General features: G+C 28.6%; 2 protein-coding genes across 6 annotated transcripts; one reads left to right on the top strand and one right to left on the bottom strand.

Moving 5' to 3' along the window:
* Positions 1 to 9: 9 nt before the first annotated feature.
* Positions 10 to 27,669, bottom strand: LOC129910095 (platelet-derived growth factor subunit A). 5 transcript variants are annotated; one of them, XR_008771474.1, is made up of 10 exons: positions 27,501 to 27,633; positions 22,672 to 22,906; positions 8,199 to 8,304; positions 2,993 to 3,025; positions 2,737 to 2,930; positions 2,553 to 2,663; positions 936 to 1,019; positions 766 to 873; positions 429 to 606; positions 10 to 126 (listed from the first exon to the last, which is right to left on the bottom strand). XR_008771474.1 is itself a non-coding variant. In XM_055987359.1 (9 exons), exons 2-9 carry the CDS (start codon positions 22,858 to 22,860, stop codon positions 16 to 18), a joined length of 936 nt encoding a protein of 311 aa, XP_055843334.1. In that variant the 5' UTR covers positions 22,861 to 22,906; positions 27,578 to 27,669; the 3' UTR covers positions 10 to 15. The 5 variants fall into 5 exon arrangements, 4 of the variants coding, with proteins under 4 accessions (XP_055843334.1, XP_055843332.1, XP_055843335.1 ...); XM_055987359.1 differs by lacking the exon at positions 429 to 606 and having other exon boundaries at positions 27,578 to 27,669; XM_055987357.1 differs by lacking the exon at positions 429 to 606.
* Positions 55 to 6,731, top strand: LOC129910094 (uncharacterized). Its single transcript, XM_055987356.1, has 4 exons — positions 55 to 182; positions 3,426 to 3,576; positions 5,744 to 5,833; positions 5,892 to 6,731. Exons 1-4 carry the CDS (start codon positions 155 to 157, stop codon positions 6,607 to 6,609), a joined length of 987 nt encoding a protein of 328 aa, XP_055843331.1. The 5' UTR covers positions 55 to 154; the 3' UTR covers positions 6,610 to 6,731.
* Positions 27,670 to 27,997: the final 328 nt, after the last annotated feature.

Below are 27,997 nucleotides of genomic sequence, written 5' to 3'. Positions count from 1 at the left end.
CTTTATTTATTTTTATTATTTTCCATCAGTATCATATATTGTTTTATTGCTCTGATCAACTGGTACTGCTTTAACAATAAACCGCCTCCTGTCAAAGAGTGTTTTGGAGGAACTACCTCCAATTACCTAGATAGCAGAAAAGAATAAAAAACACATGGATGAAACAAGAAATTCAGTAAAAGGTATGCATGCATAAAATTATCATTATGCATTGTTTTTTGTATATAAATAATATTGTTAATATTAACTTCTATTCATAACCATTAAGCCAGCGCATTTATTAGTAACAAAAACATAATAAGAATAATATAGACCATAAAAGCATAATAGCAATAAAAGCTCCCATTCAATTTGGATATTTTTGTACAACAAAAAAAAATATGTAATACATATAATATAAATAACTACAAAACAGATAATGTACTCACACAAAATAGTATTTCTTTTTTTTACACAATAGTTTTACACACTAAAATAGGATGTTTTTTTTTTGTTTACTTTGTTTATTTATTTTTTCTTAAATTTATTACAAATAAGCAGATGGTATTTGTGTATAGGTGGATGTGTGTGTCGATTGATTGATTAAAAAAGTTCTAAATTGTCTATCTATAAATAAAAGTAAACAATAAAGAAATGAAAATACATGAGAACACACTACAACATTTTACATTAAAAAAAAATACATTATACTCAATACATTTTCATCTAAATAGAAGTTAATAGAAAAAGTCGATTTGGAAAGTTAATCAATTATAAGGTTATTACCTCAGTACATTTGCAAAGGTGATCATCAAAGTATGTACCTGTTGTACATTGTTGGTTTTCCCGACATCTACATTTACATGTTTCATAATCCCAGATTTTATCTTCTTCCTAAATTAATAAGAAGTATTTTTTGTGTTAAAATGCAATTTATTTAAACAAAAAACTCTTACCAATAAACATTTATCTCTGGCGTTGTAGTTTGTACAATTACATTTACATTGTGACGCATCATATACTTGATATGAATTACAATCCTAAGAAAAGAAAAAGATTATTAAATAAAATAATTTTTTTTTATTTTGTTCAATTAATTGTTTTTGTTACCAAAAAGGGAATCATTAATATAAAAATTTGAATTTTATGCTAATAAATAAATCATAGTCATACATTTTTATTTGTGTTTAGCTACTTTACGGAATGAAATCAATCGACTCTCTAATTAGAATCTAACAGCTAATAGAACACAGTTTAGGTTAAGTCAATTTCCTTAGCATACAGCAACTGCGTAATGTTAACTTTTTTTTTTCAATTGCGAATTTGTAATTCAATCCACGCAAGGAAAAACCGTCATTTGACCTCGCACCCATAGACAATGCCCGTTTTTTTTGTCATGGATGAACAGCGGCTTGTTTGAAAAGGTTCAGTCAAAATTTGCAACACCGAAACAAAAACAGATCTCTAGGCGTTAAGTTAGACACTTTTTACTTGGGTATTATAGGGCTAGTTTAGAATTCGTAAAAAATATCGAAACCGAGATAACAAATAGACATGACATTACGATAGTAAAAAATGCGAAAAAAGTGGGGCTCGCAATTCTGTCTGTCCGTCTGTCTATCTCTGTCTCGAGCTCCAGCCTATTCCACTGAAGCCATTGACTTAAAACTTAATAGTTTTTAGAGATTCCTTAAAGGTAAAATAGAAATTTTTGTTCTGAGGGACAAGCCTAACGGTATTTGCCATACGACCAAAATAGAAAAAGGTTGTTTTTCTCAAAAACAAGAAGATTTTCATTCATTTTGATGAACAGCATAAAAAAAGGTCGAAATAACTTAAAGAGATGTTTTTGTAATTTTAAATACAAATTTTATATTTTTTAGTTTAATTTAATTAAAAATATTCTTTTACGAATCTTTAAAAATCTTTAGTAGGTACTTTTTAAAATGAGAGCAAGAACGTTTTTTATTTCCTTCGCTTTGGCTGAAGTAAATGTGTGATTTGGTTAAAAAAAAATCCGAATCTAGACAATATCTTTTGCAATTGTCTATTGAAACTTGAGATTTGTTTAAGGAGTTACTGCATCGAATTATGATATAAAATAAACAAAGGATCTTTGGATCTGGCTTTTTTAAGCTTAAACTGTGCTAACTTTTAATCAATATATATTTTAGAGTCGATTCTAACAGTTTGCAAAAATGATCAGCGCGAGCAAGATTGAAGACATCGAGTTTTTGGACTCAATTTTTCTTTAGTTTTGTATGAAAGATTAAAAAAAAAAATCCAGTTCCAAAATTCCGTTGATAAATTACCAAAAAGATCCTGTTTTCATTAGAGCCAAATTAGGTACCTAATTCGCAAACTATCTCATTTCGAATGTCGTATAGTAATTTTTTAAATTTGAAATTCGTGCTGAGTTATTTCATTTAGGCTGTAGTGAAAACAGGCTATTATGCACTTAAAAAAAATTAAAAAAAGAGCTTTAAACAGATCTTCAAGCTGAGTTGATATAAATAGTTCTTCAAGCTCAGTTGATATTGAAAGTTAAAACATTTTGAGTTTATGTGACCTACCTCTTTTCTAATACGACAATCACATTTACATTTTTTATGTTGTTCAACTAAAACATGTTCCTGTTCTCTGAGCGGCATTCGACTTTTTCCTGTATATTGTAATTTGAATATCTAGAAAAAAAAAAAAACAAAAAGAAAATTTGATTCAATAAGATTTCAAGAAGATTTAGACAATATAAATTACCGTAAAGTCAATTGTTTCTGTTTCAACTGGTTGGCATGATAATAAAGGTGACGAACAGCATCCATTGCAGCGTTTTACTCTCGTGCATTTAGGAAAGTATAAAATTGATGGATCATTTGATGGATTCAATGGTTCCAAAGGTACAACTGTACTATCAGGAATACAACCTGCAGCTTTAGCTATGTTTAAAGCAGCTATACAAAAAAAAATCAATTAGTATTTATAATGTTTTTGTGAACTAAGTAAAGATTTATACCTCTTTCTACATTTGAATTTCCTCCAATCTTATCTGAAAATAAAAAAAAAGAGTAAACAAAACAATTATTTAAGAGAAATTGGAACATTTAAAACTTGTTTTTGTATAAAAATAAATTGCTGCTTATATGACTATCTTAAATATACTAACCAACCTTAACTATTTCAACACATTAATAAGCAAAAATTGTAAATTATCAGGCTGACCTGTTCGCAATATATAATTGCAGTATTTAGCCTTTACAAAAAAAAATTAAAATATGTAAATTTAGTATCATTATATTCCCCTAGTTTGTTCATATCTATTTTGTTTACAAACATAAGGTTGCAATGAAAAAATTATTTTAATAATTAATTGTATTAGACATTTGAATGATAAAAATTCTTATGAAATTAAATAAAAATAGTAAAATATTTCATTTTTTGTGTTTAAGATCCAACAGAAGTTAAAAATGCTTTGGCCAAATATTTGGAGCTCTTCACATCTCATAGTAATTTCTTTAAGTTTTTCATCGCACAAAATGGTGTACTTGAATGGTTTGGAAGAAGCATCAAAGGAAATACTAAAATTCATGACTATTTGAGGTAAGTTATAAAAAAGAAAAATAATGCCATTGCAAAAAAATTACAATTTTAGATATGCGTGGTCAAAAGCCTCCATAATGCAATATGACAGCAAATTTTTCAAAATAAAAAATCTAAACATTTTGAAAGCAAGGCCCGAAAAATGCCATTTCATGGATTTTTTTGAATAAGGGCGATTTTTGAATAAAAATTAGAATGTTAAATAAAACAAATCAAAAATATGCTTTTCTAATAGATAATATTCTAAATTCAAATCCGAAGTAAGAAAAATCTATGACCTCACTGTTATGCCTTAATTCAGAATCTAACACCTTTTTGACATAAATTTAGCCAAATCTCTAGCTTATATACTGTTTTGAAAAAGAAAATTCTATTTATTTAAAGAGCCGCCATTTTGAAAACAAAAAAGTTGGCAGCTTTTTCGTATTCTCCACAGTAGTATCCTTCAGTGTACCAAATTTCAAGTCTTTTCGTCAAATTATTTTTAACGCAAAAAAGCACCAAAAGCGTCCACCCACCGTCGATCAGTGATGTCGGGGTACTGACCAAAGGTTCTAAATTACCGAGTCCTTTAAGACCTCCTACGGTAAGGATTTGATTTTGGATTTAAATTCGGAAGTGGGTGGCGAATTCGAAGATGTTATTATTATTATTGCCCTTTTGACTTCCCTGCCACAATTCTATGCCCAAGAATTGCACGATGTTATCTCTGGTATTGGTATTGACCGTGAAACAATAACTGAAATTCTTTGCACCTTGTCCAACTATGGTATCAAGATTATCAGTCAATTCTATGAAAAGATATTTCTAGAATCAGACGTTTAGTGACACAAATAAGCGTTTCTGTGTCTCCTTGGTGCTATGTAATCGCTTGGAAATGGGAGCTAGCCTTGCAATATTTCACATGTTTACTATTTTCTTCACACTGTTGATAAATGAGAAAAAAACAGCATACTTTCTTACTAGCACCACTCAATCAAGAAGCATGCTACTAAAACTGGCCACTGAATTTCATTTCATTCGAATTGTATTAACTGCATTCTGATTACTTTAAATTGAATGAGTATTTAATGATTTGAACTCTGAAGTAATAAAATAATTTGCGTTGGAAAACATATTTCTAAAACTAAAAATTGGTCAATAAAATCATCTCGAATAAAAAAAAAAAGTGATAGCTTAATTAGCCATGTTGTTTAAAGTTAATTACACAAATAATTTATTTGCCTTTTTTCATATCAGCAATTTTATATAAAGCAAGTGGATAATGTATTTATTAATTGTAAAATATTTAACCACACTCATTTATTCTTCTTATGCAATACGGAGCATCTTCGCATTTTTCATCTCATAAAAAATCTTACTGCCTCTTAATATGTACTTTTTTTCTTAACTAACTCATCGTAAACACACAGTGTGTTGTGTGTTGAGCAACAAAACTCTAATCACCTGAGACAAAAAAAAAGAATACATAAAAAGCAATATTATTGTTTAATTGATTTGACAATGCAATTCCAATAAAGTTGAAATTTAATTAACTTCATTTCGAACTTTAACTTGATTATCAAACTGTGTTTTTATGTCTTGTTTAATCATTGTTTTAATCAATAATTAAATTATATTTTTATTGAATTAAACAAAAATACTTTATTAAAAGTTGAATGACTTCAAATAAAATAACTGAGATTTTAATTTTAACAAAAAAAAATGAAAGCTAAAAAGAACCCAGCAGTAAAAAATTTATCTGAAATTTTGTATGCGTCAATAACAGGTGCGTCAAGTTTCACCTAATTTTATGAATCGTTGCACAGAAACAATAAAAATCAAATAAAAAATAAAAACTATTTTTAAATTTGGTTATTATGAGTTAACTTTAATTTAAAAAAGGAGGGTTTTCCATTTGATATCGATTTTATTAAACAATAGAAATTTAACTGCGGTAAAACTAGATTCGTGTCCAATTATATGCTTTCACGTCGCTTAGAACTAACTTAATAAAGGAAAAAAATAAAATTTTGTTGGCAACTTCATATGAAATTGTGTTCCAAGCGATCTTCTCATCATTCAACATAGTACAAAAAAAAAATTGAACACTTACAGGCTTTGAACTAGTTACTTTTAAGTCGAATATAAAATTTTTGTTATAAAATTAAATTCTTTTTACCTACAGGTACGAAGTATGTTCGCAGTATGATCATCTCTTTTTTGAAAATGCTGAACCATGCGAACCTTTTGAATGTAAATCTACACATATGGAAACGTAAGCTTCAATTTTCTTCTTTTTTATTACCCATTTTTATCGAAATTTTCTCTAACAGAAAATCCTTACCAACTCAAAGTGATAAAAATTTAAATAACAGTTCATTTGATCTCGAAAAAACCAACTCAATTGAAGAGGATGTATCAATGTCTACGGATGTTGTAGAATTTACAACAACAAAAGATCGCCGTGGATCTATAACTCCACCATCAAGTGCAAAACGAGTTAAGCTCGATCAAGATCTTAATCGAAGCATTTCACCGCCAATGCTAAATGTAGAAGATTATTTCGATAAAAAAGAAACTAATGTTAAATTAATTGTTCCTCGATCATCACGAAATTGTTTTGAAACTCCTGACTCAACATACGTTTCAACTGCAGCAACTACATCTTCCCAAGTCCAATACAGCGAATTAAAGTATTTCGAAGCAATTGGAATTCTTAGATCTTGTTTACAACCTGAACACAAGAATTTCCGTCTGTCTAGCACTTTAAATGCAAATGGAAGCTGGGATCGTGAAACAAAAATACAAATTTCTTATAGAATTCGATTAGATGATAATGATGTTCAATTTGCATTAATAATTTATAAAAATCTACATTCATATAGTGCATTGTCAAAAAGAAATCTCATGTCGGAATTTGATGAAGTTGCTACACATAAAAGACTGGCTGCTGAAGAAAATAAAAATGGTTCTACTAGTTCTACAAAAACTACAACAACAAACTCACAGAAGGAGAAGCGGAAAATCGGACGTAGATTAAGACTTTTTTAACAAACAAAAATTGATTATTATTTTTTTTATATTAATTTATTTTTTACCCAGACAACTTGGTATATTTGGTTAAGTTATTATAATAAAATAAAAAGAAAATGTTATATTTTTTGTAAAAGTAAGGATTTTGTTTTAATAAGGATTAACCAAGAACTGCTTGGGAGTTATAATTGCATTCAATTTAAATACAAATTAATAAGTTTATGGCGCCAATTTGAATAGAGCAACACCTAGTGACTTGCAACCTTTCATGTCATGTCGCTGGCTGGGGGTTTTAGGGCTGTTGGTCTGCAGAAATTGCCATTAAACATAAAACCCATTTATTTTCACCTAGAGATATGTGCTTTTTATAAATTTGCAAGGATGGAAGTGACTTACAGAGCAGGCCAGAAGTTTGAGTCCAACAAAAGCAATTCATTTCATTTAATGTCTGGAGCTTAAAGTGGGACAAAGGAAGACTTTATCAGAGTTTTATGATGAATCCTAGTTCGAGGTATTTGCTGCCTCAGCATTTAAGCGGTTTTGTTATGGTATGGTGATGTTTCTCTTTGAGTGGAGTGGGAAAAAAATGAACAAACAGGCGTATAAGGCGATATTGGAAGAAAATGTTTTGATTTCTAGACTAAGATTGGTTGGCAAACTATTCGTATTTCAAAAGGATACTAACCCTTAGAAAAGACAAAGAAATCTTTCAAGTCATGATATAGCCTCTGAAATCACAGGATATAAACCCAATAGATTTTTTTTGGGAGGACCTGGTCCGGGATCAATGCCCTTCATCGGAATCTGCACTATGGAATATATCACATGGCTGCTGAAACAATATACTACAAGAAACAATCACGAAATTCATAGCTGTAAGGGAGTCTTTGTCGAGGAAAAATCAATTTAAGCCTTTTTTCCCCTTTTTTTTGCTCTGCAGTGTACGTCATAATGATCATTATCTTGAAGCCTTCATTCATTCCTCGGAAGTACCCCTAAAAGAAATATGTAGGTTGTGGAGGCTATATTTCAACTCAGCATCTCTGTCGTGAGGCGTCATAGTCCAATGGGTACTTTATTTAAATAAAAAAAATAGATTAAAACTACAACCCTAATTAATAATTATATAGTAACTGCTTTCAAGATTTAAATGTGGGTAAATAAATTTCTTAGAACAGAAAACTTGTTTGTTAATACATTACATAAACTAGGGACTTTTTTTTGTATTATAATAACATTAACTAGTCATTCTGTTAAAATTACTACACCTGAGGGTAGAACCTACGTTTCAATGTCAAGGAAATTTCGAAATTTTATAGTAATTTCTGTTTGCATGCTTAGTCAGCATTAATGGCGTTAAAATTGTCTCACTTTTGATGCACTTAGCCAACCTGGCTAGCGACGAGATTGCCGTGATAAGAAAATTTATTTAATTAAAGAATGCTATAGAGTGAAATTAAATTTTGCAAACATTGTTTGCAACATACCCACGATGTTAAGGGCAAAAATATAGTATTTAATTAATAGCAATATTATGATTCATATAAAAGGAGTTTCCAATATTTTTGTAAATAACAATTAAAAAATTTAATAAAAAAAATTCTTACGTTGTATGCCAATTTGTGGATCTAACTCATCTGTTGTGACGAATTTGTTGATAAATTCACTCATATCTTCAACATTATCTAGTCGTTCCAAAAATTCGAGTGGTATCTGAAAAAAAAAAAAATAATTAAAAAACAGATTAATTGACTTATGTTAAAATGATTAATTTCAGTAGCTTGTGTTATCAATTAATTAATCAATTTTAAAGACAAGTAGGTTATAAAATTAAAAACATAATGACGTTAATTCTTTTTTCGTTAAAAATCGATGAAAATCGATAGAACTTAAGATATAAGTTTTATCTATTAAACTTTTTTAGAAATTAAAATAAATTCAAATTGAATTATTGACTCTTTAAAAATAGGGAATACATCAATCTTTCCTCTTTAATTTCGTAAAACAATCCTAACCTCTTTCTAAAGACATGATAAGCAGTTGTATTTTTTGTCAAAACGATTTTGGTCGATCGTTTTTCGTAATAGTTACTTTACAAAATTCCTGATTGATATTTTAAAAGAACCCCATAAACCCTGACCTAAATAATATAAACAACATTTATAACCTCTTTTCAAATATTGGGTTTATTGTATGACCTTGGATATTCAAATATTTAAGTCAATTGAAATTTACGTCAATTTACGTATTCTTATCACCAATTGTATTACAACATAACTCCACCTTATCTTAAGGTTAATCTTATCGTAAAATCCTGATTTCAAGTCGTATTAATACAATGATTCACCTGTATAAAACAAATAAAATATAGGCAATGCGGGAATTTATAAATAAAATAAAAAAAACCTATCAATGGATTTTTTTTAAATGTTACTCATTGTACATTACTATCGCATACAGCTTGATTGACTATCTAATAGCTTTTTATGTGCTTATTTTTTACCACACGTTAGTTTTACTTATTAAAATTCAGTAAGCAATTTATTATTAATAGATAACCATCTTGGCCTTCGAAGTTCCAAGTGTTTAGTTTGTTTATGTGACGAAATAAATTGCATATTGACCTAAGATAAAAAAAATATTATCGTTCCTACATATTTGTATGTTTTGATTGTTTTATCATTATTTATGACTCATTGATAAGAAATGGCATCAACACAAAAAGAGAAAAAAAAAATAACTCTTCATTTTATAGTTATATAAATAAATTTAGGTTAAAAACTATGAAATAAGTCAATAGATTGGATTCCTTGTAGTCGAAAAAAAACTGGACGAAATCCGTTTGTAAGGAGTTTGTGAGAATTTCAGATACACTAAATTATAGATTATTTTTAATTCCTAAAAGAATTTGATGTAAATTTATTTTTAAACTTTAAATTTTTGAAAAAAAAATGTTACGCATACGCCACAGTGACCACTTAAGTTTTTTTTATATAAAATTGGAAAGAAGGACTATATCACCTTAATAGCAGTTGTACTCTGGTGTCAATTAATTGGCATTAAAATAATTTAAATGATTAATCGATTTGTTAAGGTCCAAGGATCTAGCATCCTATTTTAATAAATCAAGTTCCAATTAAAGTTTTTACAACGTAGTCGATTGATTTCGCGAAGCAAACCCTTTCCGGTGGCGACATAAAGGCGTTGCTTAAATGTAACAATAAATTGTTTCAATGTCACAATATCTGTTCAAGGCGATTGCCTGGAGCCGGGACGTCACTTCATTTGAACGTGACTCTGAAGCTTTGGATGTATCTCTGTGAATACAAGTACATATGTATGTAGGTAGGTTTAATTTTTACTTCATTCTTCTTTTATATTTTTAAATATATTTTTACAATTAACAAAAGTAAATAAAATAATCACGTTCAGGGATTGACTTGCACGAACAAAGGTTTTTACTAAAAAAAAAAGAGAAGCTTTTAACGATATGCTAAGGCGTAGGTAAACTAATGTGGAATGTTTGAATACATTTTATGAACAATATTCCACTCCTGAAAATTGTATTTCACTTTTCCCTTACTGTGATAAACTTGCCCGCCTTTGATTCAGTAAAAAACATAGGTTTGAGGTCAAGAATGGAGAAAACTTTACGTTCGGTTATCCGTTTTTTATCCCACAATTTATGCTTTTCACCTAAACAAAGGCAGACAAGAAGTTTATCTATTGGCAAGAGTGCAGGTTTCCTCATTTATTTTCGCAGGAATGGCTTAGGGGCCCAGTTATGCATAGCTATCATTGGTTTTCAGCATTGAAACCAATCATGGGAATTTTTTTGACAGGTCGTTTATAGCAATCATTGAAAATTTCTGTCATTGAAAATTCTTATCATTGAAAATTTCAGTTTTTCTGGTTTAAATCCAGCCGATAAATTTTATCTGTCAGAAATGTATCAGTGAAACTGTGTGAAATTGAAACACAAATCCGTGGAACGATTCGTTCTATTTTTTGATGTTATAAACCAGCTGTTCAGGGAAATGAATTTCCGTCCGTGAAAAAGAAAAACACATTTATAGCCAAAAAGAACTATTAAACTATTAATTAAACTTTTTTTTCTCAAAAAAATTCTTTGTGTGATTTCCAATCGATCAACACATAATTGGCATTTCTAATCAAAAAGCAAGATAGTCAAATAGCCATTCAAAAATTTTCCAATGATAGCTATAACTGGCCCCTTAAGTCCACCTTCATTATTTGCTGCACTCATCGTACTCCCACTTCCAAGTCCATTTTTACGAAAACTTCTCTTTCTTTCAAATTCTCACGAAAAATACTACTTTTAGGCCCAATTTATTCACACTCCATTAAATTTAAAGTCTCCATTAAAAACGGGAAATTTTAAAATTTGTATGTGATTTGACAGATTTTTTATTTTTAATGGGGCCTTTAAATATAATGGAGAGTGAATAAATTGGACCTTAATGTTACTTTTGGGGCTCTCGTCGACCAAAGGCTTCCTTCCTGATCATTAAAGGTAAACATACTTGTCACATTTGTTAATAAAATTACACTGGTCGGCAAAAAAACAAAAAAAGTCGGGAGCAAGAACTCTGTAAGGAAATTTTAATAAACTTGAGTGTGCTGAATTCAAAACAGTTTACAGATTTTTTTCATCACGTCTAGTTTTTGAGCTCTGCTCATCACAATTTTAGCTATAAAGTCCCAAAAACTTAATTTTAAATGAAATTTTTTTTTGACATTTGATCTTAAAATATTATTTTTCCGTAATATTTTGCTATTTTTTTAAACCGAATCAGGAGTCGAAAACTGAAATTTACTTCAAATCTGCTTCAAAAACCATATGTTACCTTAACCACCAAGATTTTGCGATATCATACCTTTCTATACCAAATATCTTTTTAAAAAAATAATTTTGAAAATAAAAATAAACGTATTTAAGACGATAAAATATGGCTTTTGAATATTGCATAATGTAGTTTTGCGAAAAAAAATTTAACGGTGATGAAATTCAACTCCAAAAGTACCACAAAAACGCGTGTTTGACCTGTTAATATTTAAATATTTCGAAAACTTGACGTGTCAGTGAAATTTTGACTTCAGATTCGGAATCAGCACACAAAAGTCCTTTATAAAAATATGGTTTGGTTCAAGCTCCATTTTCGTTGCCAACCAGTGTTATTATCAATCACACCATTGGACCTATCTAATCCTCTAGCTATTTCCCGGTTAGACAGCCGCTATTCGTGATAAGCCTTAATTTTGCCAAATTCAGTCTATTTCACAGATTTTCCAGGTCTTATTTTGAAATGACTAAAAAGTTTTACTTAGAAATCGAAATAATGGCTTTAAATTAATTGTTCATTTAATTACTAAGTTAAAAAGCAGACTTTTTTCTAACTAAGTAACTTAATAAAATCACGTTAGAATTTTATTAAATTGTTTGAAATTTTGCGCCAATAGTTTTAAGGACCAAATCTAAATGGAAAACCTTAAAATTCGACTTAAATACGTTGTACCTAGAGAGAACATCACAAATTTCATGCTTTTATCGCAAAGTGCACTGTCGACTATTATTTAATGCTTAGCCCAGATTACTATTTAAATTATTATTCAAATAAGCTGTAAGCACATAAGTTTAGAATGAAGATCACATTAATTAATTAATGCAATTAAAACTCATACATTTTTATCGGGAATCCCTTCCCAGATTTATTTAACAACGTAGTATGTAGTAGTATGAGCTTGAATTAATTTTCAGATGATAAAAGTTATTAACATGATCTTCAGTAAGAAATCTGCTTATTAGGTTCTTAATAAATGCATGTATTTTATAAATAACAAACTTGTAGAAGTTTTAATTTTAAATCCCTGATGAGAATACTAAACTTATGATTTACCTTGAATAATCTTGTAAGTTGTTACTCAGGATTTCCCAACTAATAATGCATTCACCTAGTGTAACCACAATTCAATAATTTATCATCTTATTATGGCTGTCATATGTAGATTATATTTTTGTATACCTAAGTCTTGCCTAGAAAAAAGTTGTATTTATGAAGAGAATAAAAAATATAACTAAGTTCGCATACATCTGCATATGTGCATGCATTTTTATAAAAATAACTTGTACTTATTTTGATTAGTTAAGAAAGAATTGTTGTTACCGTCATAGGTATCTTATATCTAGAAACATTTACAGTAATGTCTGAAAAAATGATAACAGTCTCAACCATCCCATTCATTAAATGCTATATGTGAGCCATGAGCCTTATTGTGAGTTTCACATGAACTTAAGATTCCAACTTATTATAAATTCCGTCTGAAAAATTACCCCTATTCTTTAACTTATTTTTTACTTGCGATATAGGTACTATACATAATATCAAGTTATGCATTCGTACAAAAAAAAAAAGTTGCGATAGTATTTTTCCATGACATAACGATGGTAGAGAATGCCAAAAAAGTGGGTCCCGGAAGTCCGTCTGTCAGTCTGTAAACGAAGCTACAGCCTAAACGGATGAACCGATTGATGTCAAACTTGGTATGTAGCATTATTTGGTGACTTTCCAGAGGTATTTTTGGAATTAATTTTTTTGGATAAAAAATGAAATTGCTCAAAAACGGTTGCAACGATTTTGTTTAAAAAATTCAAATGTAAGTTTAAAGAAAAGGTCTATATTCGAATAAAAAAAAAATTGAAAATCATTATTAACTGTACCTGCCATAGAACCGTTTTTTTTTTTCGAATCCGATTATCTCCGAAAGTTCTTATTCGATTTCAACGAAACTTTTTGTAAAGAATTTTAATATAAGCCAAAAACAAAATTAAAAAAAAAAATAATTTTTGGTTTTCTAATAAAATTTTGAAAAATTTTTTTTTTTTTTGAAAAATCAAATTTTCGAAAAAGGGACATTGAATTTTTTTGCAATTTTGTTTTAAGATGTTGATTAGTGATTTCTACAAAATGGCATAATAATTTTATTTTAAAACATTTTTTCCAAACAAATTATTTACAAAAAATTAGTTTAAAAAAAAAAAACGGCTCTAACGATTTTAAAATTTTTTTTTTGTAAAAATGCATCTTAATAATATATCAATAAAAACTGCATACTTGTTTTGGAAGGCAATTTGATTTCCGATTTTGTTTTATTTTTTTTTTTTAAGAATTTTATTTTATTTATTTTTTTTTTTTGTACCTATTTTTCCTACATTTTCCAAATTTCTATATAAAAAGTCTTAAAAATTTAAGCAACTTGAACTCTAAGAGCAAGTTCGTGCGACCCAGTCGTGCATTTTATTTTTGTTGGAATGCCAGATACTCAAAAGATTTATTTTCACTTAAATTTTGGCGGGGAACAACAAAACATTTTAGAAGGGAATATTAATTTCTTTCGGGTTAAACTGGCCGAAGCTTTTGAAATTCTAGACGGACAAAATATTTCGGTTGGAAAAAAATTGCACATAAACTTACAATAGGGCTGAATAATTTTAATTAGTCTTATTGTTTTTTCCCCGTGAAAACAATTTCAAGTGAAAAATGCATTTTACCTTCGCCCTATTCTATTCCTTGGGCAAAGAGTTGTTCACGAAAACTATAATTTTTAATTTAAACTATATAGAAGTAAGACCTGAAGTCAGTTTTTCACGCATCGATTTTTGTCACAAAACTTTGCTGCATGAAATCGACTCATCAAAAGCCGGGATTATCTTAAAAAATCATGTTTTATTAATAACCGCAAGAGAAAAATCGAAAAAATTAAGTGTTGTTGTATTTCTTTTTGCGGTGACTGTTATAAGTACCTATGAACCTACGTACATTGTGTACATAAACAACTCGAAACTTGTTTTGCAAATAATGCTCTTAAGCTTTAATCCAGAGTGTGAATATTGTCATTCACATTCTCACGTGTGGTGCATTTTCAAGGTTTTTAAATAAAAATAAATAAGATTTATACATAAATATCATGTTTTATTTTACCAAGAATTTATTAAGTTTGATGACCTTTTCGAGGTTAAATGCGAGACAAATTAATGCATAGGCATTTAAATAATAATAAACAGATTGGATAGGCCTAAAGTTGTTAAGAATAGTTAAGAAGAAATAATGCAAGTGGAAGTTTAATTATTCTGCATTAACGTATGCATAACAAGAAATACAAAAATTAAAATAGACTACCGGAAATAAAAGTTCTTGGAGGAAATGAACAATTTAAAATAACTTAGAATAACTGTTGTAAGAATAGTTTATAAATAGAACCTTGTGTTACTTTTTTCTAAAATTGTTAAATTGAATTTTTATGAAAAGATATTTTACCTTTTCTCAGTCAGATGAAAATTTGTTATTTATGCATGTATGTTAGTAGTGTAAAGGGTCTTAAGTATTTTTTTTTTATTTAACCCGTATCTTGCAATTATAAACAAAAATATATAAACAACTTAATCATTTATATCATCACTCTGAAGTTGAATTCTTGTTTGACTGAAAAAAAAAAAGAAAAACAAAAAAAAAAACGGTGTATGGCGTATGAGTGCTTTTTTTGTTAAGTGAAAAATAATCTACCTAATTGTTTTAGAAATAACACATAAAACCCATCCGTTCTCATTGAATAGATTAAAAGAATATTTAAAATATTGTAACCACTACAACATAATAACACGGTATATGAACGTATACACAAAATACTTGTTATGAAAGTTTCATAAATCATATAAATGAGAACCAAATACCTAGTTTGGGTTAAAGGTTGTTTTTTTGATTGTCCAAAAGATCACTTTAGAAATAGAACCAAAGCATAAATCAATGAGGAATTTGTAGCGCAGGAAGTAAAATGGAGGTTTCATAGTTGAAACGGACAAAGTAAAAAAAAGTAAGAAATATAGTGCCAAAATCTGTGCAAGGTTTGACTCAAATTGTTTGATAGTTTAATTCAAATTGTCATTTGTTCAAAAAATATATTCACCATAACATTCAATAGAAACGTATTAACTTTAACTCCGAGTTGACATTTTGTAACTTGGTTCACTTCAGATCTAAGCCCTCCAAATATAAGTCAAAAAGCTGTTTAAAATTATGGAACAATGATACATTTCGGACCTGTTGTTTCATACTATCGCTTAATGACATAAACTCAATTTGTTCAGCTTGCTGACCTATCACCCTTCCTTCCTTGACCTGGTCCAGAAAAAAAAATAAATTGCACGACTGAGGTCGCACGTACTTGCTCTTATGCTTAAAGTAACTCTAATGTTCAGCGTTTTATTCAAGAAATTTAAAATTTGATATTTTGAAGAAATTTCATAAGTTAGTAGTGTAAAAAAATAAAATCTGTTTTTATAATTAATAAAACACTGTTTTAAATGATCTTATACAAAAAAACGAAGTATGCCATTTTATTTCTTGTATATTTATTTTGTATTTTTAGAAAAAAAAATTCGAAAATCGTTGGAGTCGTTTTTAAAAAAAAATAATTTTGTATGTATACAAATTTTCTAACATTTTTCAAAAAAAAATTGGTATGCCATTTTGAAGAAATAATTAATTTACACAAAAAAAAACGAAATTTCAAAATTTTTCGTGAACCCGTTTTCAAAAAATTGATTTTACTTTAAAATTTGAAATATTTTTTAAGAATCCAAAACATTTTCTTTAATTTTAATATTATTTCTACTTAAATGCTTTTGTATAGAAAATTTCGTTGAAATCGGGTGAGTCTTGTACGAGATATTTAGAAACCAAAAAAACAGTTCTATGGCAGGTACCGTTTATAACGGTACAAAAAATATTTTTTTTATTTCAAAAGTTGGCTTTTATGTGTAATACTACACACAAAAAATTTAATCAATATCGTTAGAGCCGTTTTTGAAAAGTTTGAAGAAAATCACTTCATTCGTTTAGGCTCCAGCCTAAAGACAGACACACAGACAGACAGACAAAATTGCCGGACCCACTTTTTTGGCATTCTCCATCATCGTAATGTCACGTAAAATTGTTATCTCGAGTTCGATTTTTTTTTTTACGAATCCTAAACTTGCCCTATAGTACCTATATCGCAAGTAAAAATATGGTAATTTTTGGGGTCTTTCGATATTGCAATGGCATGCTAAGCTAAGCTGATCAATAAGGGCAAACAAATTTGTTGGATACAAAAATCTGAAGAAATTATGGACCTACACTTTTAATTTGAATTGTGAAATTTTTTACGCTGAACGAGTCATTCAACATCATCTATCTTGCAACGTAGCAACTATCTAAGAAAGGACAATAATTATTCACACAAGGCCATCTACTTCTATTACCAGCACCTGTAAACAGATTTTAATTTTACTTTCCAATGCCCGAAGAATTTTGTCGGTGCGGAAGGGGAGACGAATCTACCAAACAGAAGATCATAAAAATCAGTTCAGTCGTTCTACTAATTGGTGTAATTTTCACGACATTATTTTATGTCGTGAAAGAAATTAATAAAAACTATTTGCCATCAATAAAAGATGGTACTGCATTTAAGTTACGTGCCTCTTAAGAGGTACATAATATCCTAAGTGTCCATATTTTCAAGAAGAAAATTATTATGTTTATTTGAGATACAGTTTAAATGAATCAGATCCGACCATTTGTCATTTTTTCTTTTTTTAAATTCCCATTTGGAAACAAGTATTTCTTGAATGTCTCCAATCGACGTAGGTTTCAAATGAATCATCAAAAAGTTCACCTTCAGTAACAGTACATATAACCCGTGTGCAAGTGCATTTTTGTTGATAAAATCAATTAGATAAAGTAAATACATTTTCCAACAAATTAATTAATTGGATAGAACAGCGATGAATTGTATGGATGTACAATTTCTTTTATTCAATCTAAGCTCATATCTAAGCAAAATATCCAGTCAAACATTTGAGTCATTTTAAGTTGTCACCAGCCAACGTATGGTAAATTTTAAACAAAAAATATCTAAACATTGTTTTGTCACGCATCATTGAATGATAGATAAGCTTCACTAAACATGACTCCCATTATTTTGTATTAAATCCAAGTAGGTATAATATTTTAAAATGTATTTAGGTTAGACTTTTCTGCTTAAAAATCTCACTTCTAAAAACTCATGATTTTTGGTTTTATAATTAACTAAAATGTTAATAACCTTTGCTTAGGCTTCTGCATCATGAACTTTACTATTTAAAAATGCAAATATTAATATTTGCATACTCAATGTAGGTATTTACTGTAGAAGTAAGTATAGCCAAACCCACGACTACTGTTTACATAGATGTCAGTTAAAGTTGAGTGATATTGAAAGTGGTTTTCGTTTTTACTTTTTTCAATACTGACTGCGACGGGCATAAAAACAGAAGTGCATCTCAAAAGTTGTTTGCTAATTTTTTCTCTTTTGTTCATATTGAATTTCTATGCGTGACATGTTCTTCGTTCTAAAGTTAAATACAGATGCTATCTTCGCCATTTCCTAGGAAATTCTATTGAATATTATGAAGAATGGATTCATTTCTTATTGAGTAAGACTTTTCAATTTTACTCAATGAATTGGTATTTGTAAACTTTTCCGCTACATGTCTTTTTTAAAGTAAATAAAAAGATACAAAAGAATTAAACAAATCAAATAATCATAGTGTAAGATCCCGCCAAAGGACAACTTTTTCTCATCGGTAGGTTTACCAGTTTGAAGCAATATTTATATAGTGTCAATAGTGTCCACAGAAACATTTTGCACATGGCTTGTCAAGCAATATCTTGTCAAGGAATAGGGTTGCCACAATATAAAGTTCAATTTTGTTCACGTGGAATTTTTCCACACGAAAGATTTTGTTCTCTGGGAATTTTAAAGGCTGAATTTAAGTGAGAAAAAGAACTGTCGACTGCCTCGCATATTGTGAATTGGGAAATAGCTTTCCACGCCATCTACCTCTTGGAGCTGAAACCTCAAAATGATAAAGATTTTTTTTCGATTTGCCGTTCACGTTCAATGTAGTTTCCATAAGAAATAAACAAAAAAGACCTCGAAAAACATTTAGGTATTTTACAAATTAATTTTATATGAACGAGTATCAATTTTATGATTGTCAAATGATAATAATATGTGTTTCTATCTAAATCAGGTTTAAAATATACATACATATCAAAAAGAATAATAATTCCTATGTAATTTGTCTCCAAAAAGGGAGCAAATCGCAGGAAAACAACAACGTTCCAAAACATATTCCAGATACGGGTATCCCAGATAGCCTATCCGATAGGTGATTGAACACACCCAAAGTTTATCAGATTTTTTTTTTCTACGGTTTCTGCTTCAAATTTGTGAGAAAAAATTCTATGATTTGCAGAATATTTTTCCCATACAATTTTTGAAAGCTCATTTCTACCGATAGAAAATTCTACGGTTTCTATGGGTTTTCCGCGTTTAGTTGAATACCCCTAATATTTGAAATGGAAAAAAGTGAACTTTTAAAAAATTGCTGAACTAAAATTAAAGATTAAAATTAAATTCGGTAGATAGATACAAAATCTATATAGGTACATGATGGACTAAGTACCCACATAGTCATTATGTGCATCCGGTTGATAACATAAAAATATTGCTATCTTGGGTGGGTCTTTACTTGGGACGTGAAATTCTTGCAGAGCCTAGTGAGCTAATTCCAAAAGTAAAGTGCACTATAACAATGCATTTTCTTAAATATATTTTTGGGCATTCCCCTTTCTAAAAATCCTGATTTTTAAAGTGCGTGAACCTTATGCTTTGCAAGATATGGCATGTACAGAAATGGTAACGGAGTTACGAATAACAGAGTTACGCGCGACAGAGTTACGGCCGTCAAAGTTACGCGAAACCGAAGTTACGAAAAACTAGAGTTACGAATTCTAAAGTTATGTTAAGCTATGACATGTGATTTTTGGGTTGGCAACAATTGCGAGGAACGATATGGAATTATGGAAACATAAATAAGAGAATATCGATACGTAGGTGCAATATTAGTTGGACAAATAAGAAGTTAATTTCAATTATGTCCCCCAAACTTACATAAGTATACTTATGTTTTTTTTCTATTTCAACGTTTTTGCGATCTTCTCACAAAAACAAAACCATATATGTATATCTATACCTATCCAATCAAAATTTTACAAGATTAAATAACACCCATTTTCGCTTTACTCATTTAGTTCTGAACAATGAGAAAAATGTTAATCTCTTGTTTGTATTTCCATAATTCCATATCGTTCCTCGCAATTGTTGCCAACCCAAAAATCACATGTCATAGCTTAACATAACTTACGAATTCGTAACTCTAGTTTTTCGTAACTTCGGTTTCGCGTAACTTTGATGCTCGTAACTCTGTCGCCCGTAACTCTGGTATTCGTAACTTCGTCGGTTTCCCGGCATGTACAAAATGACACTACCTTAGCGATACTTTTGGCTTTGGCGAATTTCAACCTCATCATCTTCAGACTAATAACTTAAACTGTTGACTACGCCTCTAAAATTAACCCTCTGTAGGCACACCTCTTTTGCGAATTTGGTTTATACTTTTTCATGTCGCTAGAACTTTTTTCGGTCTCCCTATTTTATAGAGAATTATATATGAAATTGATGTAGAATTTTCCGAGGAATTCAAATATTGTATTCACAATTCCAAAAAAAAGTATTTTCACCCTTATAAAGACACTTTTTTGTGACCACTTTTTATTTTTGTCCTGCCAAATTCGCACCCGTGTGCCGACAGAGGGTTAATAGTCAAAACATTCTCGTTTGTTAATTACCTTTACTCAAAGAAAGGTGTGTTTAGACACAGCTTATCAAGCACTAAATAATTTGCAAAAGTTTTTTATCAATCTTTTTGCACTCTAGCATCAAAATATAATTTTTTTTGACACATAATTATTATTGTACCTACAATCTACAACTAAAAATGAGAATTAAAGGGAGTGCTATAGACAGCAAATAATATTTAAACCAACATAGTGTGGATGCATACAAGTTTTATTTCAGCTCGAAAGTACCTTTTTAATCTTTAACTATATACAGCAGCGAATAAATAACTTCGTTGCCACGTTTTGTTTTAAAAATATAGGTAATCAAATTCGCCTTATTGAAATGAATTGACACGAAACCAAGCCAAATTGCATTTGTTGTCCTAATTCTATAAAGCAAAACTACTGATTAAATTTCGTTCCTTATTGTAAGCAAACTACATACTCGTACAGTAACAGTAGAAGTATAGAACTTTATTGATATTTTTGTAGGCTCTTTGGCAAACAAGTTGTATCCCAACTACAGTTAATGGTGCTTTCCACGTATATGAAATTTTTGCATGTTTTTTGGTGTTTGAAATAGATTTTAAGTGCAGTAACAGTCTTTAGATCGATTTGAACACTTAGAAATAATTTAAGATTATCCCTTCTATGTAATGAAGCGTCCACAAGTCGCAGTTTAACAAATAAAGTTACCATAAATTAGATACATATTAGGGTGGGTCAAAAAAATCGAAATTTTGCTAGATTGCTAGACACCTCTAGAATATACTCACCAAATATGAGCTCTTTATCTTAATGGGAAGGTCCTCCACTTTTCAATTTTCCATTTTTAGATCAAGCTTCTACTAAAAAAAAATAATTTTTTTATTAATTGACTTTTTGGCCAATTTTTTTACATATTCTTGTAGAAAATTTAACGCTCTACAAAAAAGGTTAAATACACTTTGTTGAATTATCTAACCGTTTAGTAGATATTTGAGGTCCTAAAAGCAAGAAAATCTTTAAAAATTCGTTTTTTGTTCTTAATTTTGTAACAAATTGAAAAATTATAATAATCAAACGCGCATGACATATTCTTGTAGGAAACAAAGTGTACAAGAATATGTAAAAAAAATGGCTAAAAAGTCAATTAATAAAATAATTATTTTTTTTTTAGGAGAAGCTTGATGTAAAAATGGAAAATTGAAAAGCGGAGGACCTTCCCATTAAGATAAAGAGCTCATATTTGGTGAGTATATTCTAGAGGTGTCTAGCAATCGAGTTTTTGAAGTACCAAATAAAAAAAAAGAATTTCCATTTTTTTGACCCACCCTAATACATATGTATGTTGCGTAATGTACGCGACATTAAATCAACTTCTTTTAAGCGTTTATTTTTACGAAGAAAAAAATATATATATATATAATAACGAACTTATATTGAACGTTTATTTTTACTACTTAAAACTTGATGAATAGTTTGGCTAGGTGAATATCGATTTAGAAGTTAAGTTCGCAAACACTTGTTAACTCTTGATAAAGAGTTTTCTGCCATATATTACTCTTTTTTCTAATTATAAAAAGTTACTATTTTTCATGGAATGCCCCTTACTTATTCAAAAACTATTTTTTATCTCAAAAGTAGAACACAGTACTGTTTTTGAGAAAAACAACCATTTTCATTTTGGTCATACGACAAGTACTTAACGTTAGTTTTAGTAGGTAATAAAAAAATTTTAAGAATATAGGGAATAACCCAAAATTTAATTTCTAGGCCCTTTTTTTTCCAGTTCCTAAATAAACCATAAACTAACTGCATCGCAAGCAAAAAATATTGTTAAAATTTTTATTGTAGCCTTTAATCAATTTAAATAGAAAGCAATTTAAAAAAAAAAAATTTTGATTTAAAAGTTGATTTTTTTCAATCAATTTTCCGAGAATTGCCGAATGAAATTTTTTTTAAGATTTTGATTAATAAAGGCAAAATTATATAAGCTAAATTTAACTCTTCTATTTCTATTAAAATAAGTCCAAAGCAATTTTGTTCATTACCAAAACAATGTGAGAGTTCTTTTTAGTAAAATTTGTATTTACTTATTTTCAATTTATGTGTTTCTAGTATTTTTTATAAAAAATCAACATTCTAACCAAATCTAATAAATAAGAACAAGTAGTAGAAATCTTAAGATATGAGCATCGTAAGGGGTAGATTAGAGATAATCTTGGTAGATGGAAATGTAAAACCCTTAACCTATAAATTACATTTTGTCACACTCTATAGTTATATTAACCAAAAAATTTTTAATTAATTAACTTACCAAATTATTTTCTTCCAGTAACTTAATGCTTGTATTTCCATCTCCTCCGCCTTCATTAAGATCTTCATCATTATTTGAATTTCCGTGACGATTTTTGTAAAAATAATTGGAACCAGATTGTCCATACACTGAACTGATTGTGACTGTTGCAATGATAATCAAAACTGAGGCCAACAGTGACGATTTCATTCTTGTGTTTTTTTATTTAAATTTATTTCTTCTTTAAATTCTTGCCCTTTTATTTGAAAAAAAAAAAATAAAAATTGGAATAGATTTTTTTAACTGGATATGTTTAAAACTTTAAGTTTATGGTACAGGGTGTTTTTTTTCTAAATATATATTCTAACTTCGAAAACGAACTAACTGACGTAAACGAACTGTTAAAATTTGAAGAGATTGTAAACTTTCCTAGACGAATTTGTGACGTAATAAAGATGATAAGCGTTTAGTGTATGAAAAATTATTTATCTTAACTGAATTCCTACTCTAATCACAATAAGACTAAAATGGAAGAAACACTCTGTTTACTCGACTTCGTTTAATGTAAACAAAAATATGAAAATAAAACGAAAACAGAGAGAAACATTAACACGTTTTTCTCGAATAAAGATAACAATTATTGTGAAGTGGCAGTAGCTGATTGCAAAGCATTATAATATGAAAAGCTAACAATATTATTAGAGTAGAGAGTATTTGATTCCTGACCTATGAAGTCCAGAATTAATATTATATTCTTGTAGTCAATAATATTTGTCCAGTCAATATATTTTTAAACTTTTCCAAGCTCGTTGTTTTGCTGGGTGTTAACCCTTTCAATTTTTTCTTCAAAAACAAAATTAGGTACTCATATCTTTTTTTTAAGAATGTAAATATACCCGGCACCCGCATTAGATTGTTTATTTATTTTTTTTTTTTTTTTTCAAGTCATATATTTTATTTCTATTTACGTTGATACCTGCTTATTTACTCACAAGTAGATATTTTATATTGTAATGTTGAATGCTGATGCATGTCTATTGTTTGTTTTTTTTTTTTTAAATTGATAAACTGTTTCAACTATACGTGTTTCACTGTCATTCAAAAATGTTTGTTTTTTTAGTTCATAATCAGGCTTCCTTATAATCAAGAACAACGACAATGCATTTTATTATTTAGACAAAAATTTTGAATGTAGCTATTTCACTTTCACTGCCGGTGTTAATTGTTTCTTTAAATTAGCATTTAAAAATGATTCAACTGACTACTGTCGCCGTCTGAAATACTTGTAAGAAATTGCATATTAATATGAATTGTATACTCGACATTTATATTTGCATGAAGACATGTATTTTTATATCCGTTTATAAAGCAGAATTGTAGCAAAAACCAGACAACACAATTTTTATAAAATTGTCTCGTAAAACATAATACATTTTTATTTAAAAATAAAAAAAAACCCACAATCTCGAAGAATAGAAACTTCAAAACTGTACAGAAGGCCACCAAAAATCAAACGAAAAACTATACCGGTCAAAAGCCTTGCTGCATTTTTGATAAAATAGGAACTTGCTCCCAGAGATGCATAATCCTTGGGTTGATGGTAAACAAAAAAGAAATATTTTAATTGAAATAATTATGAAGTATTTAACGGAATTTTAACACGCACATCCAAACAACTGAAGTCGTATCTTGGTTTATTCTAAATTTAAACGATATTTATCTATAAAATGTTCAAATAAACTCAAAAGAATTTGATTTTGCTCATAAAAAAGTTCAAAGAAGTAAGTCATTTAGACCTGCAGAAATATGGTGTTTTACTTCATCTCAAAAATTCAAACCCTCACAACAGAAAAATTGCTTGATGAATAAGTCTGAAACTTTGCATATTAATTTCAGGTATATTAAGCTTCAATAATTAAGCCTCAGTTCAATCTTATCACCCATAGAAATTAAATAGCGGTAAATTTTCTAAAAAAACGTAAAAATGCCTATTTTGGTAGCTTTTCTAAATTAATCTAAAAAATAAGAAAACAATTTGTTTAACAAAGCAAACTTTCTTTGTAGAAAATTGAATTAAGTTTTTAAATGTGTCCTTGAATATTCTGTACAGTGATCCGTTGTTGAGATATTGATAGTCAAAGTCAAAAGTATGGTTTTTGGTTTGATGACTTATATTGCAGTTAAAAAAAATCGTAGAAGTTTGAAAAAAAAATTAATCTTAAAGCCAAATAAATAGCCTTTCTAAAAATAATAATCATTTTTTCCGAAAAAATGTTCCCACTTTCTTAAGAGAAAAGTAAAAACAAACAAAAATTGGAAAATTTTTGTTTTTTAACAGTTTCAACGATTTAGCTATTTTACCGTTAGAAAGAAAATATTTTAACATTTAATCCTAAAACTAGAAGAATAGAGCTTTTACACGCTTTTTATTTTGTCATGATGCGATCATTTTTTACTGAGATACAGACTATCGAATATCACTAAAAAAATCACGATTTTTTTTTTGTTCCCTTAATTTTTTGGGCTAATGTAATAGCCGTGTTTTAATTTCATTGTATAATCCAAATCAGATCATCTGAATCACGGGGAAAATAAAACACGACTAATACTTTAACTTGTTTAGATTGTATTGTTTTTTTTTTTATTAAAATTAAAATTTGGTTACGAAAGTATTTAATTTCAAAAATTTTTTTTTTAAATTTCTTAAATTAAAATGATATTAAAAGACCACCAAACTATGTATGCCATTTTGATTTCTTGTATTACCTATAGAAAATTTGTATTTTTATTTTTTAAATAAGCCATTTAAAAAAAGTAATTATTATCATTTAACAATACGGCAACATCGGTATTTTTCAAAAACAAAATTGATAGGTACGCCATTTTTAAGAAATAGGTAATCGACACAGAAAAAAAACCATCAACCATGGCCTCACTTGAAATTTGAAAAAAGAAGATGAAGGGGATACGTAAACGGATTTATTCATACTTTCTAGTTACTTCTTAACGAATTATTTTGGTCATTTTTTTCGATAATCTCAAAAATATATTTTATATTTTTTTCTTCGAAGAACATTAATTCGAAAAAAGGTTAAATTTTCAATCATAAAAAGTTGGTAAAACTGTTTTTGATTTTTGAAAATTGTAGAATTAAATTCAACATTTCACAAATTTTGCAAACCAAACTTAAACGATTTTAAGAGTAAAATACAAGCATTGTAAAGTAGTAGGGGAGAGGGGTAACTTAGGACACTTTTAACAAAAATCTTCATGTAATCCTCAAAACCAAATATTGTTCAAAGGTACCTCTGTCTTGAGGTACTAAAATTAGTATGAATTGATAGATAAAATTGCTATTGAAAAAAAAATTTTACTTGGCAAACCTATTCTAAATTTACGTCAAACTTGAAGTGAAACTCTATTTTATCGTTTTTTTTTTTCATCTCGGCAACAACATTAAAATGCTTAAAAGTACAAATAATACTATTTTTTCAACCCAATTATATTTAGCATTTAACTCCATTATCATACTTTTTGTTTGAAAAAAGATTTTCTTTTCATTTTTAACTGTTTCACTAATTATTTTTCATTATCTAATTTTTTTTGCTTTTTAAACATTTTTAATGAATCTCAAAAAAAAAAAAAAAATAGATAGGTACATTTTCTTATTGGATTATCTCTAAAATTTGACGGATAATTTTTTAGAATTTCACAACTATTTTACCTACATTTTAAAGGTTTAAACAAAAGTTTCAGGGTGATTTTCCATTGTAATCGTTAAAGGAAAAACAATTTGAATAGCATTTTAAGTAGGTACTAATTAAAATTTAATTAAATGCATGCTTCAAGTGTTCTTTATTTACTTTTCAAATAATTCTTCATATTTTTGTTTTGTTTTTGTACAAGAATATTTTTCAATTGCCAATCATTTATTCTTCCATATTTATATCTTAGTCATATATTCTACTTTGCAATCAGTTTTCTACCGGAAGTTATTGTTTATAACGGTTATACAAGTGTTTCCATCAAAATAATCATGATAACCTATACCTATCTAAGTATGTGGCTATAATGTATGTGTTACCAATAAATTTATTCTGTCTTAAAAAATTAAACCAAACGATCTTAAGTGAAGACAATATTCAAGTTTATGAATACAAAGACTGTTTTAAATGAAAAAAAAAAAAAATCCCCAAATATTGAAACATTGGATGAAACTTAGTTAAGGGCATAATTTGATTTTTCCCGCCCGTTAAATCTATTACAATAGACACTTTTAGTTTTCATGTTGAGTTAAACTTCGAACAGGAAGTAATAGCAAGTTATAATAGTACAACAAAACAGAGCTTGAATGACAAACAACAAACAAAACAACTGGCTCCGATTCACTGCACATTTCGCGCTTTATCAAATTCACGATAGCAAAACAAAAATAAACTTAAAACTGATTTTCATATGAACCAATTTTTTTTTTTCTGTCGTTTTAGTCGCACAGAGTCACACACATGTTTTCGTTTTCCTTATAACTATTTTTTTTTTTTATTTTTTTTTTAATCACGCATAAAAGCAAAAAATTACATATTTTAGCCCAACGAGGCCAAAACATATACATTATGGATATAAAATATAATTAACATTATAAAATTCATATAAAAATTAAAAAAAACTGGTTGATATTCGCACTAATTATTTTTATCTGTGAATTATATGGGCGCGTAAAAAAGTTAATTTCAACTTTAATATCAACGTCACAGATTAATTAAAAATTATCGTTTTTTTTTTTTCTATAAATAAAAATTCTAAATAAATTATTAAAACGATAAAATAATATTAAAAAGTTTACCACGTACAAAACTCTACTACAGAGGTCTTAATACTACGCGCTGCGAAATATCGAATCAAACTGATATTGCAAACTTGTACCTACGCTCTTTAAACGCGGATTATTAGTTATTTCGTTGCATTTAAACTCGTGTGACTACCGCTAACAGGTATTTTGTTCATTAAGACACGTACCATACGGCAACAACGACGACGACAACCGAACCTACGACGACGATCTACAGGTGTTTTGTTTTTTTGCCTCTCTGCCATCAGTGATGCCCCTTTTTTTAATACTCTCACTATGCTATCAGTACTTTTATTAATACGCACTACATTAATTGTTGAATGATAAAAAAAAAAACATTAACGTCCAATTATGATAACTAACTTACTAGAGTACTATGCAATGCAACATATAAGGTGTTTCAGTGAGAGATATGAATTTAAAGATTTGAGCTTTTAATTATATTTTTTTTCTCAAACTTTGTTTAAAATTTGACATTTTTAAAGTTCAACTTTTAGA

The sequence above is a fragment of the Episyrphus balteatus genome, chromosome 2 (assembly GCF_945859705.1).
Source record: "Episyrphus balteatus chromosome 2, idEpiBalt1.1, whole genome shotgun sequence".
NCBI classification, from domain to species: Eukaryota; Metazoa; Arthropoda; class Insecta; order Diptera; family Syrphidae; genus Episyrphus; species Episyrphus balteatus.
This window is presented reverse-complemented; position numbering and strand designations above follow the sequence as displayed.

Coding starts and splice junctions, on each gene's coding strand:
- LOC129910094 (XM_055987356.1), top strand. CDS start 155: ATGGATGAAACAAGAAATTCAGTAAAAG. Junction 3,577..5,743: donor AAAATTCATGACTATTTGAG/GTAAGTTATAAA, acceptor TTTTACCTACAG/GTACGAAGTATGTTCGCAGT. Junction 5,834..5,891: donor AAATCTACACATATGGAAAC/GTAAGCTTCAAT, acceptor TTTCTCTAACAG/AAAATCCTTACCAACTCAAA.
- LOC129910095 (XM_055987359.1), bottom strand. CDS start 22,860: ATGAAATCGTCACTGTTGGCCTCAGTTTTGATTATCATTGCAACAGTC. Junction 3,026..8,198: donor TCCACAAATTGGCATACAAC/GTAAGAATTTTT, acceptor TTTTATTTTCAG/ATAAGATTGGAGGAAATTCA. Junction 2,931..2,992: donor AAATTCAAATGTAGAAAGAG/GTATAAATCTTT, acceptor TTTTTTGTATAG/CTGCTTTAAACATAGCTAAA.